The following is a 16,157-nucleotide window of genomic DNA, read 5'->3' as shown; positions in this document are numbered from 1 at the left end:
GTTTCTACATTTCCTCAAAGCCTCTTCCTGTGAACTTCACCAGGTGTAATTCCATTTTTGCCTTTTGATTTCGTGACTAGAGAAACTGATTGTTTAAAACCATAGGATATGGTCTTCTTTTTCCTGAAGAAAAAAAAAAGGGTTTTACTATATTATGTTCAGAATCCTATTAAAAAGTAGTGTGTGTACTAAACAACAATGTGGGATGTCATTCTATCATTCCAGAAATTGAAAATGTGGGAGCAGTCCAGCGGGCAGGCATTCTCTTCTTCCGAGTCATGCTGAAAGAGCTACAACAGTGCCTCCGGCTGCTTACCTCCATGGACTTTGTGTCACTGTTGCTCTATGATTATGATCCTCTGGCAGAGCCAAAATCACCAGCCAGCCAGTCCCAGGAGTTGGAAGCCAACATAAAACTAGTACAAGACATCCTAAAAGGGATTATCTTGTTCTTTCATCCAGAATTGGAATTATCAAGTGACTTAGGAAATTGGGATCAGTGTAAACTGGTAAGTTTTTTTTTAAGTACACTTTATTGAAAAATATCCTACACAGGTTTAGATATACAAATCATAATTGCACAAATCCTAATTATACAAAGGCAAGTAATTTTTACACAATGAACATTTGTAACAGGCACCTAGATCAAGAAACAGAACATTAGTGGCATCCCCAAAGCCGTCCTTTGTACCGTACCCTCTCCCATCACCAGCTTCTCACACACACACACACGCACACTCACCCTCGGGTAACCAGAATCCTGACTTCTAACACCATAGACTGGTTTTGCCTGTTTTGAAGGGTATATAAATGGAATTATGTAAACTGATGAATTGGGCACTCTACTTCTACTTGTTGATGATTCCATAACTTTTGTTCTTTGTTCACAGTATGTTAACCAATACTTAGTCGAGAATATTTGTGACTTTGATCCAACTGCTAGGAAACTGAAGGTTAATTTAAAGCTCATTGATGAATATATCAGAGGTAAATTTCCACTTAATTATGGTCTAAATCTATGCCAAGAGCAACAAAACACAGTTGCAATCCAGAGACTTTTATTAGAATAAAGCAAGTGGCTCATACATTCAATTTTTAGGGGAAAATAGTTCTGATTATAGTCTTCTAAAAGGAGGGGCATTGTCTATAATCTACTGCAATCCCCATAGTGACTGTCTGTGCCACACGTATGAGAATTCAGAAGCACCTCTGTCTCCCACTTATTGACTACATGTTCATAATTCGCTAAAAAACAAAAGCAAATAGGGGCTGCAGTGAGACTAGGAGACAAGTATGTTAAGCAAAAAGGCAGCTATTATCTTTAGTTCCCATGAAGAACCAAAGAAAATAATAGATCATGAGTCTTTATAGACTAGTAATGTAGACTTTTTAGAGGAGGAGCATCAGCAGGAATCAAAGCAGTGAGGCTCCCAGGTTGGAAAAGGTGATGAGCTCTTTGACCACAGAGAACTGGTCACATATAAGGGTAAATATACATATACAAGCACACATTTCTCTATGTGTGTATACTACCCCACCAGAGACCTGAGGTCAGTTTTGTTTTGTTCTGTTTTTGTTTTTTGCTGCTCGGCTTGTGGGATCTTAGTTCCCCAACCAGGGATCAAACCTAGGCCCTCGGCAGTGGAAGCACAGAGTCCTAACCATTGGACGGCCAGGGAATCCCCCTGAGGCCGTTTATATGAATAGAACAGTAAAGAGCGAACTTAAAAATTTGGCTCTTTTTTTTTTTTAACTCATTTAAAAAACTAATCATTAATTGGAAAAATGGCTCTGTAGAAATCTCTTCACTAAGCCTATCCATCTCTTCCCCACTCTCTTTGGAGACTCTGGACCAAGTCACAAGGGTTTCTGGACTTCTTTGACACCTATATTAGGCAGAGAGGCTTAGAATCAGACTCCTAGGACAAGAGAAAGGAAAAGACAATTCAGGGGAAGACAGCCACACTCTTCAGGCTGTCTGTGGCAGTGGAAGCACGTAGCACAGTGGAAGCACAAAGCAGCGAGTGAGGACGGATGGATGAGAGAGAGAGATCTTCTGGCTTAGGAAGGAGAGATACTCCCAGAAGTTCGGGAGTGCTAGACACGAGATTCACATAAAAGTTAACATGGGGCTTCCCTGGTGGCGCAGTGGTTGAGAGTCCGCCTGCCGATGCAGGGGACACAGGTTCGTGCCCCAGTCCGGGAAGATCCCACATGCCGTGGAGCAGCTAGGCCCGTGAGCCATGGCCGCTGAGCCTGCGCGTCTGGAGCCTGTGCTCCGCAACGGGAGAGGCCACAACAGTGAGAGGCCTGCATACCGCCAAAAAAAAAAATAATAATAAGTTAACATGAATTCATGTGGACTGAGAGTGGTGTGAGTAAAGATTAGAATTCCTGTTTGGAAGGTCTTCTGTGTGCCCTCAGGGCCATGGACTGATTCACAGAGCCTCTGCATTCACAGGTGTTGCAGTTATCACTTCTAAGGTGCTGTTTAAGGAAAACAGTAACAGCAGCAACAACAAAAATGAATACGTGTTCACTATATATTTGTATACACTGTACTTGGTCTATACTTGTTCACTGTTCACTGAGGACTTAAAACTCTAGAAGAAATATTTTCTATGTCAGTGCCTAGTTGCTGCTCTTCCCTTTGGAGTAGATTTAGTCCCTGCCATGGGCCTGGCACTGCCCCATGTGTGACCCGTTTGTCTAATTGATATTCTCCCTGAGTCCCTACTCCACTTTGGTCCCCATCCAACCTGCCAGCCCCTTGGCCTAGAGCCAGATCCTGCTGCCACTTGTGTCCCTTCAAACTGATGCTCCCCTTCTTGGGCAAGGACTCAGGTACCCCCCAGTGTCCAGTCCAGTCCCTCTGTCAGATAGGAGCTAGGGATGAGGATCAGGCCCCTCCCCTCTCCACCTTGAAGGCATGTTCAGGAATTGGCTCTCAGCCCTTAATAAAGACATCATCCATGGCATTGTACCAATGCTTCAAGGGAGTTTCTTCAGGCTCACCTCCGATTTGCCTATCAGAACTACCTCCTATTGTCATATATAGCTCTTTTGTTTCAGGAAAACATGCAAATTTCTGTTTCCTTTGCTTGCCCCCCTTTGGACTGTGCTAGCTGATTCCTGAGCAGCCTTGATCTCCAATGCTCCCCACCACTTTCTTTTCCAGCAGTGTCCTCAGGTGCCAGGAATTCCAACTGCAGTTAACAGAGCTGGATTCAGCCAGAAGCTAATATCCCCTAGGCTCCCCTACCACGGCCACCAAACCTTTAGCATTACCACAGTCTCTGAAGCAATCAAGAAAGTTCATAGACCACCCAGGTACCAACCCTCTCTCCTTCAGATGCAATTGTATCAGGAAATTCTAAGCTCCGCATTTGGGGAAAGGAAAGAGAACTCTTGGGGCACCTTTCTACTTGTGCCAGAAAAAGAGTCTTCTGGCAGGGCACTCTGCTGCCCAAGTTTATCTGAGCCTTCTTCTAGAAGTAAGGCCCCTACTCAATGACTCCACCCAGCATGAAATGCCACCAATACCTATAGGTTCCGCCCAGGATGGGGAGGGACTTTTGGCATAGCTCCTAACTCATCAAACCTTCCAAACTGATGACTTTGCCAAGAAGACAGAGTCAAAGGCAGGTGATGTGCCCACGCTTTTTTAGGGCTTCTGCTTCCAGCTCTCACTCCACTTCATCCTAGCTCTAGCGAGATCATACGGTATTTGTCTTTGTCTGACTCATTTCACTTAACCGAATGCCCTGAAGTTTCATCCATGTTGTTGCAAATGGCAGGATTTCCTTATTTTTTATGACTGAACAATATTCCACTATATGTATATATCACATTTTCATTATTCATTCATCTGTCGGTGAACACCTAGGTTGTTCTCACATCTTGGTTATCGTAAGTAACACTGCAGTGAACATGAGGGGTGCAGATATCTCTTCAAGATAGTGATTTCATTTCCTTCAGATATATACCCAAAAATGGAATTGCTGGATCATATGGTAGTTCTATTTATAATGTTTTGAGAAAACTCCATATTGTTTTCCATAGTGACTGCACCAATTTACATTCCTACCAACTGTGCACAAGGGTTCTCTTTTCTCCACATCCTGGCCAGCACTTGTTATTTCTTGGGGTTTTTTTGTTTGTTTGGTTTTTGTTTTGGTAATAGCCTTTCTAGCAGATGTGTTGTGATATCTCATCGTGGTTTTGATTTGCATTTCTAGAAAGGGTTATTTTATATTCTGGTGGAATTCCAGGCAGCTATGTCCCACCTTTATATCGAGACAGTCACCTTTGCAGGAGCACTGGGCAGCTTTGTTCAGCAGGCTTGGCTTCCCAAGACTATGCCATTGCATGTGAATGTTGCTGACATACTTCCCTGTGGGGGACCCACTGACTCCAGTGACCACTCCCGGACAGCTGTGCATAGTGCATCAAAAGCCTGCTACCCTCTGTTACTCTGCCTAAAGTACTCATGTAGTTAGCCTTCTCTACCTGAAGACCCGTGACCTGACCACCTTGTAATGGATCTGTTCTCCTCACTCCATTTTGGACCTCTGATGCCAGCCTCGCCTGGTTTTTCTGTCCCATGTCCCCTTCCCAGTGGATTTGGACAGATGTTTTCTACCAGGAAATGTTCTCAGACCTAGAGGTAAGAAGAGCTGTCTCCCATTCCAAGTGTGACCAGAATCACTTTGCTGTCTAGAAACTGTGTTTCTGCAAGTAGCCATACTTCCTCCCCACACCTAAATGCAAGCGTCTATAGGTGCACAGACACTGGTCTCAGCAGGAGCTCCCCAGGCCCTCCACTTCTCCTGCGAGAGACCCAGGGCTCCTCTTCCAAAGCAGCCACAGCCTCAGTGCTATCACCATCTATAAAGAAACTCACCAGCTTCCTCCATAAAATACCACCATGATCCTCCAAGAATGACAATGGAGGGAGATGCTCTACCATCAGGGGGCAGGACTGCTGGACTCACAGCCCTGATTAACTTCTGTCCTCAAGATTCACCTTTCCCCGGGAGATCTTTCCCTAATTGCTATTGCCACCACCGTGGTGGCTCTACCTCATGCTGTTCTCCATCCCTCTCCATTCCAGAAGTGGGGCAAGACTCTCTCCTTCACCTCCCGCTGCACAGCTAAAGATCAGACAGGATTCTACCAACCATCCAGAAATAGCAAATATGAATACAGCACTGAACTGAATCTGCAACTGTGAGGATGTGCTGGGTTCTTTTAAATGAGTCAGAATGAAATGGACAAGAAACCAAGAAAATTGTTTTGTCCTATTTGGCTTGGATTTGGTTACAGTTCCCTACCACCTTTTCAAACCTAGTATTCTTAGATAGTGGTCTCTTCCAAGACTTATTTCTACTTGTCGGAAAAGAGCTGCTGTCACAGTTAGATCTGGGTTTAAGAGGGAGTCTAGAGTGTGATATTTATGAGTTGCTCACGAATTTCAGGCTCTAGAGGTAGAAACATCCATTCCGTTCTAGAATAGATTCCCTTGTCCTGAAAAGAACCGCTTAAAGGGCCCTTTTAGTTAAGATATGAGACAAGTACTCACACACTGTTCAGAAATTATTTTGGAATTTGGTAAAGACCTGGGGCCTAGATGCTTGCCCATTTCCCATGCATTTCCCTTCCAGTTTCAAGTCATCTGGGGGAAAAAGAAAGAGAAAAATTAAATTAGCTATTTTCTTTCGTTCCTTATCACTCCTGATTTTAAATTTTGAAGTTTTCCAATAGTAGTTATTGAATTATGAGAAAAATGGTTTTGTCAAGGTAACATCCCATTGCTTTGATATCTGATAAAGGCTATTGAAAATCAGTTTAATGAGAACATTTTTCTATTTAAGGCAAACATATTTTTCAAGTTCCTTTGTCACTCATTTTTTTCATTTCAGTGGATGTTAAAACAATCTTTTATCCCAAAAGGATTATAAAAATTATATCATACTTTTTTTTTTTTTTTTTGCGGTACGTGGGCCTCTCACTGTTGTGGCCTCGTCAGTTGCGGAGCACAGGCTCCGGACGCACAGGCTCCGGACGCACAGGCTCAGTGGCCATGGTTCACGGGCCCAGCCATTCCGCGGCATGTGGGATGTTCCCGGACCAGGGCACGAACCCATGTCCCCTGCATCGGCAGGCGGACTCTCAACCACTGCGCCACCAGGGAAGCCCTATATCATACTTTTTATTAAAGTACTTTAAAAGGTCAAATAGAACTAAAAGCCTTCTAACAAAGAAGTCACTAGCCCATCCCTTTCCTCTCTTTTCCCCAGTTCCTCTCACCATGCAATTCTTTTTGACTCTTTTGACTGTTTCTTCTGTTGTTTTCAAATTTTCTGTATTTCTAATATTATGCACTATTGCTATCTTTTGAGTCATTAACTTAAGCCTTGTCAAATGATTTTCTTCTTATAGATGAAAGTTTAGTTCTGTTATACCACAATTTTCTTACCTTGCCCTCCCAATGAAATTGTATTACTATTTGGAGTTAAATTCAAATGCAATGTTTACATGATTTTGCCTATTTAGATATCCACAGCTGAGCATTGTAGCATATTTTGATCATTCCTTTTTCATTTTTGTTTTTCCTGAAGTAAATAATTGCCTTTTATTTTTTAAATTGCTTAGTTTTCTTTGTACTTCATAATTATTCTCACCCCTTCTATTTGTCTCTCTGTATTTTTAATTTCCCAAAACGTCAGTTTTACCAGGTAATTTTTGTTGGTTTCAATTTCTGTTTTTCTTGAAGCCATCCTTTCTAGAGATCTTAATTTTCTTTGAATCTGGGGCCTTCCCCCACCCCAGATCTGCTCCTTAGCTGCCTTCCTGAAATTTATTTTGCTGCCGTCAGAGGCATTTACTTCGCCATTCTCTTGGTTCATTCTTCCTCGATCTACTCCCATGTTTTGAGGTAGCATATCTCTAGTAGTTTCCTGAGCACTAGTGCATGAATGGTAAATTTTTTGAGACTTTTCATGTCTGAAGATGTTTTTATTCAACTGTCACGTTTGATTTGTAGTTTGCTAGGAAGTGTAATTTTAAAGGCATTGCCCCATTGTCTTTTTTTTTTGCCTGCGTTGGGTCTTCGTTGCTGCGCCCGGGCTTTCTCTAGTTGCAGTGAGCGGGGGCTAATCTTCATTGCAGTGCGTGGGCTTCTCACTGCGGTGGCTTCTCTTGTTGCGGAGCATGGGCTCTAGGCACACCGGCTTGAGTAGTTGTGGCATGCGGGCTCAGTAGTTGTGGTGCACAGGTTTGGTTGCTCCGAGGCATGTGGCATCTTCCCGGACCAGGGCTCGAACCCATGTCCCCTGCATTGGCCGGCGGATTCTTAACCACTGTGCCACCAGAGAAGTCCCCCATTGTCTTCTTTTAGAAATTGAGATATAATTCACATACCACAGATTTCACTCTTTTAAAGAATACCATTTAGTGGTTTTTAGTATGTTCACCAGGTTGTGCAATCATCACCACTATCTAATTTTAGAATATTTTCATCACTTTAGAAAGAAACCTTGTACCCATTAGCAGTCACTCTCCTTTGCCCCTCCCCACCCCAGCCCTTGGCAACCACTAATCTACTTTCAGTCTCTATATATTTGCCTATTCTGGACATTTCATATAAATGGAATCATACAATAGGTGGCTTTTGTATGTGGCTTCTTTCACTTAGCATAATGTTTCAAGGTTCATCTATGTCCAAGCATGTACCAGTACTTCATTACTTTCTTATAGCTGAATAATAGTCTATTATAAGGATATATCACATTTTATTTATCCATTTATCAGTCGATGGACATGTGAGTTGTTTCTACTTTTTGGCTATTATAAATAATACTGCTATGAATATTTGTTTACAAGTTTTTTTGTGAGTATATGTTTTCAGTTCTCTTGATACATAACTAGGAGTGGAATTGCTGGGTCATATGGAAACTCTATGGTTAACTTCTTGAGGAAATGGCTCCGTTGTTAGAAGAAACTTGGAAACTTCCAAGCTTGCTGTTGAAAAGAAGTCTGAAGCCTTTCTGATTCTGTGCATGTAACTTTCAGATTCTGTGCATGTTTTGTTTTGTTTCTCTCCAGAAGCTATAGAATTACTCCTTTATCTCCAAGACTGTGAAATTTCATAATGATATGTCTTGATGTGGGTCTGTTTTCATCCATTGATCTGAGCACTCACTGGGCCTTTTCAATTGTGAAACACAGGTCCTTAAGTCCTGATGATTTCCTCCATGGCATCAAGGCTGCTACTTATGGCTGTGCAGTCTGTGCACTGCACAGATGTGCCCTGCTGAGGATGGTGGGGGCTGAAATCTAACCAGAATTCCATTCACTAAGCTGTGTGCTTCAGCTTAAGGCTATATCTGCTTGGAGGAGGGGTATCTCTTTCCTCACACCTTTTTCTTTCTTTCTTTTTTTTTTTTTTTGCGGAAGGTGGGCCTCTCACTGTTGGGGCCTCTCCCGTTGCAGAGCACAGGCTCCGGACGCGCAAGCTCAACGGCCATGGCTCACGGGCCCAGCCGCTCCACGGCATGTGGGATCTTCCCGGACCAGGGCACGAACCCACGTCCCCTGCATCGGCAGGCGGACTCTCAACCACTGCGCCACCAGGGAAGCCCTCTTTTTTTTTTTTTAAACTTCTAATTTTATATTGGAGTATAGCCAACTAACAGTGTTGTGATAGTTTCAGGTGCACAGCAAGGCGACTCAACCATACATATACATGTATCCATTCTCCCCCAGACTCTCCCCCATCCAGGCTGCCACGTAACATTGAGCAGTGTTCCCTGTGCTATACAGTAGATCATACACCTTTTTCTGCTCAGCAAGCCGTATGCTTATAGAGTATATTCATCCATGGTTGGTGTCTTTTTCTTATTTACACAAAAATGACCTAGAGGTTAGTGGAGGCCCTACCCTCCCTTTTCTGTGTTCCCTCTTTGGAACTCCTCCTATTATTCAGACATGGGATCTCCTAGATTCAGCCTCAAAAATCCCTGTATTTTCTGTCCTATTTTCCATCTTTTTGTCTTTTTATTTCACTTTCTGAGACATTCTCTCAACTTTTAATCCTATTGAATTTTTGTTTCTGTGCATTTTAATGTTTGAGAGCTTTTGTTGCTCTTGTTCTCTAAATATTTGCTTTCTACAACATGTTGTTCATATTTCATGAATGCAATGTCTTATCTCACTGAGAGTATTAATGGTAAGTATTTTTTGAAGTTTTCTTCTCCCTGTTGTTTCTCATCTTTCTGTTTTAGTGTTTTGGTCTCTGTATCTCATCTTCTCTACATCACACCACTGGGCAACCTTCCCTCCCCAACCTTAGAAATTTATTCCTCAGAGAGGGTAACAGAATTTCTCTGGACTGGGGGACGTCAGACACAACTGAGAGGGAGAGTACCAGAGTGAAAACAGGGAGAGTATTAGTGTGTTTACTGAATGCAAAGACCCCTGTAGGCTTCCCACACTAAGCTCCAAACAAAAAGGAGCAAACAACTGATACCTGTGCCATTGGAATACAGGAAAAAATATCATTCAACTTTTATTTGTAATGGTTTTATCACATCAATAGCGAGTTTCTATTTTTTGTTTAAAAGTGTTTTTTGTTTTTTTTGTTTTTTATTTTTTTTATTTTTGCGTTATGCGGGCCTCTCACTGTTGTGGCCTCTCCCGTTGCGGAGCACAGGCTCCGGACGCGCAGGCTTAGCAGCCATGGCTCACGGGCCCAGCCGCTCTGCGGCATGTGGGATCTTCCCGGACCGGGGCACGAACCCGTGTCCCCTGCATCGGCAGGCGGCCTCTCAACCACTGCGCCACCAGGGAAGCCCTAAAAGTGTTTTAAAATAATTTAATTTAAATAAACAGTAAAGGGACTTCCCTGGTGGCGCAGTGGTTAAGAATCCACCTGCCGATTCAGGGGACACGGGTTTGAGCCCTGCTCCAGGAAGATCCCACATGCTGCAGAGCAACTAAGCCCGTGTGCCACAACGACTGAGCCTGTGCTCTAGAGCTCGCGAGCCACAACTACTGAGCCCACGTGCCACAACTACTGAGCCCACGTGCCACAACTACTGAAGCCCGTGCGCCTAGAGCCCGTGCTCTGCAACAAGAGAAGCCACTGCAGTGAGAAACCCGCGCACCGCAACAAAGAGTAGCTCCCGCTCGCTGCAACTAGGGAGAGCCCGCATGCAGCAACAAAGACCCAATGCAACCAAAAATTTTTTAAAAAGATACACTGCTTGCTGATCTTGGGTTAGTTTTTAGTTGAAAGGAGCAGTTACACTTTAACTTTTGGACTTGAAGCTTAGGGACTTCATTCTTTATTGCTTCGCACATCTTTCTAATTGTCTATAATTCCCAAAGGATTTACCTTAATCCAGTGTTAAAGCTGAGATCCATAAATGGAATTTTAATTATAAATATCCTATAATACCCCAATGTTTTCAGCAGAATGAATTCCCTATGTAATTAAAAGTTTGATTAAGCTAGACCCTACAAAAATACCATAAAATGTTTCTGAACTAATAGGTTCATAAACAGAGATTCAAAGTTTGACCCAGCAAGTCTTTAAACTCAGATATATTCAAATAATTTACTATATCCTTTACAATGGAAGAATTACTAAATCTATGCGCATTGGAGTTCTGCTGAACTGCAGAGATCTGGCGTCTATCCACCACAAGAGGGCAGTAACACTCAACCGTTGTTACTGGGAACCCAACCGACCGAAGAAGGCTTCTAGAGAAATCATTAGAGCCAGTTGTTAAGGCATCAATCTCTCATTGAAACGGGGCAGGGAAACAGGAACCTCCACCCAGACAGGTTCGGAGCTTCTGTCCTCGGTAACAGTAAGACAGGAAATAAGCAACAGGGGCTTGTGAAAGGGAGCGACGTCGCTCCCCATCCTCAAATCCTTGAATCACCGTGGAGATGGCTGATTAGCTTAATAATGGCTGCAGATAGGGGTCTGATCATTTGGATGTCGGATAAGAACACTGGCAGGCGTCAATGCAACAGGGCTCTTAATGGGGATCTGGAAAAGGCAGAATAAAGGCTGTGGGCAGTAGCAGAGCTGTTATATCTCAGAAAATTAGTTAGGACTGGTTTTAGGAGTGTTCTAGAGTGAAGTTTTATTTAATTTAGATTCATAACATTGGAACATTATGATAATCAAAGTAATCTTTGCAGCCTATAGCATTAACTTTTAAAGCTTCCAGGAAGCTAATTAATACAAAAAGCGATCAATTATAACAAATGCATCTCAATATTTTAAGTATGTATGTTATTGGTCTAGTATTACCCATAATATGATATGAATCAGGGTTGTTTTTGTTTTTGTTTTTTGCGGTATGTGGGCCTTTCACTGTTGTGGCCTCTCCCGTTGCGGAGCACAGGCTCCGGACGCGCAGGCTCAGCGGCCATGGCTCATGGGCCCAGCCGCTCCGCGGCATGTGGGATCTTCCCAGACCGGGGCACGAACCCGTGTTCCCTGCTATTGGCAGGCAAACTCTCAACCACTGCGCCACCAGGGAAGCCCTGAATCAAGTATTTTTAATGTGCTCTCATGACCAGCATCTGTTTTAATTTTTATTCATAATTGTCACTAATGTTACTGAAAAGACAGTATTTGAAAAGCCTAACTTAATTATTCCACAATTTAATGTTGTTTCAATCAACATTTATTAAACACCTACAACTGAGAGAAGACAGTACCTCTGTGTGTGTGCGTGCGTGTGTTAAAACAGAATTTTAGAAACTTGTACCCACGTGTTTTAAAGTGAGCTTCAAATAAAAATGAGACTTGAGTATGTTTTCCATATTTTATGTGCCTTTCCTGTCCCACATTGTACCTTTTGTGGTAATGATGCCTTCAAAACCATAGAAAGTCTAAGCCTAATTCAGGGAAATTTGTTCCTTCATGTTGATAGAAGATAGGGAAATAATATATGTTCTGTTTTGTCATCCTAATAGATATCCATAAGTGACATAATTGTCAGTGTTGTTAATGAGCTACTGTATAGAAAACATTTAAAACCTCTTATTCAATTATAAGTATCACTTAATAGTTTGATTCAACTCAAATCAGCAAACATTTATTGGGTTAGGAACTGTATTAGACACTAGAAGTAACAAAAATGAGTAAAACATAGACCTGAGGGTAGAAGGCACCTGAAAGAAGGAAGGTAATTAACATTTTTTTGAGCAACTACTCTGTGACAGATTTTTGCATATCTTTTCTCATTAATCCTCATAGCAATTCTGAGTTATCCCTGTTTTTTGGAAGAAGAAACAGGCTCAGAGCAATTAAGTGACTTTTTTCAAGGTCACAAAACTAGTTGGGGTACAGCCAAGATTAGAACTCAGATCCTTTCAACTTTAAAGTATATTCTCTTTCCATTGGACCATTCTATCTGAATATTAGTCACTGACTGACTCCTGGGAAAAAGTAACTTTTACGAATAGCAGCTTAATAGTTAGCAGTCTAACAAATGAAATGTTTTGGTGTACAGTGATTATATGTTTAAAAATAATTTTTAATTAGGAAATATTTCAAACACAGAAGTTAGAGACTAACACCTGTGTAGTCATTATGGAGCCATTTTCTATATCCAAGCTTAACATTATGCATGGTTGAGTCAGACTTTCTTAAAGAAAGAAAACATTATAGGAACAGTTGAGACTTTCTATACCCCTCCCTGATCCCATTCTCTTCTCTTCCTCCCTAGAGCTAATATTATTATGAATTTGGTGTTTATCAGTTTCATCATTTCTTACTTTTACTACATGCCTATGAATCCATAAACAATATAATATTTTCAGGTTTTAAAATTGTTTTTAACTATATCCAAAAGAACATACTATTCTACAACTTACTGTTCTCAACAGTATGTTTTTGAGATTTATCCACAATGATATATGTAGCTCTAGTTCTTTGTTAAATGCTGTGTAGTATTCCATTATATGAATATAAGGAAATTTATTTATCCATTTTCCTGTAATTACATATTTAAACAGGATTCTGCTATGGTTTTGACTCAAAATATATCGAATGAACTTTTGTCATAATTTATATTTTATATTTTAGTATTAAAATATATTTTAGTAATAAAAGTACAAAACTATTCACACTAACTTTTTTTTTCTTGGTGCAGATCATTCTAGAATTGAAGTATGGACATTTGGTAATACTGCTATCGAATACTTATACCACTGGGCACACATCTGTTCAGCTCTTATGAAGCTGAACAAAAAAATAAATAGTGCCATTTCACCCCCATTGCCATCCGAGACTGACTCCTATGCGTATGCAAAATGCCAGGGGGAAGCTTGCTAGGGAAATGCTAATGGAATTGCTACTGTATTTAGGGTATTTTTGTCATGTTCAGTTTTGTTAACTATAAAATAAATATTTTCATTTGGAAAGGAGTACCACATAAACATATTCTCCTAGACATTTATCTCAGCACTTTATAAAACCAAAAGTGCTACCTAAGGAGAAATTTGATCTAAAAAATATCCAGTTAAGGTAGCCATAACCAAATGTATGTTATAGAATATATTTTAAAGTTTCCTTTTAGTTTTAGCATTGTATCTGGCATGGGACTATTACGGTTCTTTGGGCAGAGTTATTTTAATTTTTTTAAAGTACAAGCGAAGAAAGACTGAGGATTTAGAAAAAATGGCAGTTTTTACATCAAAAGAGCACCAAGTAATAAATATTTTAAGAAATGGACTGGGAATTGTTTTTCTAAATTTTCAAAGACTTATATGAGCACCGCTTCCTCCCCATCCCCATCTCCACCCCCCACCCCTACTTACCTTAACAACTTAAAAGTTATTTCAATGAATAGAAATTCTGGGAAAATGTTTGTCCATGACTCACGGAAAAAAGAAAACACTTTTTTTAAATAACAAAATCCTCTCAAGTTCAAGAACTGCAAAAAGAATTTATATTTATTTAAAGCTTCTTACTACAGCAAACTTTACTGCTCTGTTGTGAGATTTCATCTTTGCAATAAGATATCTGATGACAGAGTCCATTTTTAATAAAATTTTGGGAAATTAAACTTCATTTTCTTTATTTGGTTGACAAAATGTGATGTGTTCCAAACATCTTATATTTTGAGATTGGAGGTCCCTTTTTAACCTTTTCTGATAAGATGGCAGTGTTATTACCAGGCCTCATCTCTTGGATGATCGCATGCCCAGTTTTAACCTATAAGCCTGTTTCATATTTGGAAGTGGTCTTTTCAGGGCATTTGCAGCAACATTTCTAGGAACAATGTTCTTGAAGATATTAAACTGATAGCCACATATCGTGATGGCTTCAGATCAAGCTTATAAAGAGTCCACTGTGAATACAAATGGCATTTTAGGCAGCAAGGAGGGGAAATTTTTGCAGACTGCCACCTGTTTAACCATTATCATGGTTATTATTTTATTAGCTCTTGCTCCATAGTTTATAGGTAACAATGATACTGCATGGTGTATACCATCCACACCACTTTCCTTTATCATGGAGTTAACTAAATGGCGTCCAGCTTAATGATAAAATCATCACACACTTGCATGGCATTTTAACTTGTTTGAAGTATCAGTATTTTCACATACTAGCTCATTTGATCCTCCTCATAATGTGTAAGGTGGTAGTCTCGATATTACAATACTACGCCCATTTTATAACCAAGGAAATAGGCTCAAAGAGTGAGTTATTTAGGTCACAACAGCTAGTAAGAGGCACCCACATGTCCTAATTTCTGTTTTATTGCTCTTGCCAGCATTCCAGACATCTCACCAACACTTTCCAGACTTTACTAGGCTAAAGACTATGCTATTAGTCTTTTGGAAACTACTTTAGAATTAAGCAACCAACAGGGTTGAATTTATCTAACTATCGTTAAAGTAAAATCCTATCCCTTAACACCAGGAGTTTACTCTTTTAGTGAAGAGTATGTTATTTATGCTTGACAAAAATTTAGATGTAGGTTTATATTTAAACCTATTTATTTGACTCAATAGATTTATTGATTTATTTGTATTTACATATACTTCAGAAGCTTAGACTTGATTAATTGGATTTTTTTATTAGCTGTTTCTCCATATTTTATAGGTAACAATGATACTGCATGGTGTAGACCATCCAGACCACTTTCCTTCATAATTACAGCTTTCCATGGTCCAGAAACAACATAAGATTTCAAGACAATGATATTGGAATCCCAGAAAAGCTCCTATTGGCTCTTTTAACAACTTTATTGAAATATAACACATATATTATACAATTCACATACTTAATGAAAATGCTTTTTAGTATATTCACAAAATTGTGCAACCATTTACAACTATCAATTTCAGAACATTTTCATCACCCCCATAAAAACTCCATACCTATTAGCAATCACTCCCCATTTTTCCTCACCCCAGCCCTAGGCAACTACTAACCTTGCTTTCTCTATGGGTTTGCCTGTTCTGGATATTTTATATAAAAGGAATCATACATTATGGGGTCTCTTGTGACTGACTTCCCATTCCTTCATAATCTAAATGTGATCAAGCAACCAGCTGCCCTTAACTTCCACAGACATCCCCAATCTACGGACTCAGAAGACCCTTTGCAGGTAATTTAGGGAATTTTCATTCCTCTTCTGTAAGGTTTTATGCAATGCCACTCCCACCTAACCCCACCCTACATCATCAACTCTATGTTCCTCCCCTCCCCTCCATGACCTTATTATAAAGACTTCTCAGCAGGCAAGATCAATTCATTAAATATTGCCTATGTCTTTCTCTGTAGGCATTGTAATTCCCCTTGGTGGGTGTTCCATCTCCTAGCCATTAACCATATTTTACCTCTCCTCAACCTACTGCCTGAGCTTAAAGGCAATGGGAGAATACAGAAGCTTGCATTATATAGGATATCGAGCTGGATAACTTTGTGTAACTAATTCCCCATCCAGTCTCCATAAGTAAGAGGCAGACAGCCCAGGCAGGAGGCTTTATTTTTACCCTTTATCAATTCTTTTTATTTTAAGCAAAGTAACACATGCTCATAGCTTAAAAAGTCCTTCTGTCATACAAGGTCTATCAAGACCAGAGCATTTCCCAGCTCAACCTCACCCCTATTTTCCTTG

General features: G+C 40.6%; 1 protein-coding gene across 1 annotated transcript in view; it reads left to right on the top strand.

The window, feature by feature from the left end:
• The window catches only part of EFCAB5 (EF-hand calcium binding domain 5), a 108,804-nt gene extending 94,907 nt beyond the window's left edge, over positions 1-13,897 (top strand). The window contains exons 22-24 of the mRNA XM_029210918.1: positions 226-509; positions 891-987; positions 13,179-13,897. Of these exons, the coding sequence (XP_029066751.1) occupies positions 226-509; positions 891-987; positions 13,179-13,360 (563 nt within the window). The 3' untranslated portion in view covers positions 13,361-13,897. The remainder of the gene's footprint in view (positions 1-225; positions 510-890; positions 988-13,178) is intronic.
• The last annotated feature ends 2,260 nt before the right edge of the window (positions 13,898-16,157 follow it).

Source organism: Monodon monoceros, unplaced genomic scaffold (assembly GCF_005190385.1).
Source record: "Monodon monoceros isolate NGI ecotype Baffin Bay Population unplaced genomic scaffold, NGI_Narwhal_1 Super_Scaffold_9, whole genome shotgun sequence".
Lineage (NCBI taxonomy): Eukaryota > Metazoa > Chordata > Mammalia > Artiodactyla > Monodontidae > Monodon > Monodon monoceros.
Note: the sequence above shows the minus strand (reverse complement) of the source record. Positions and strands in the feature narration are given on the sequence as shown.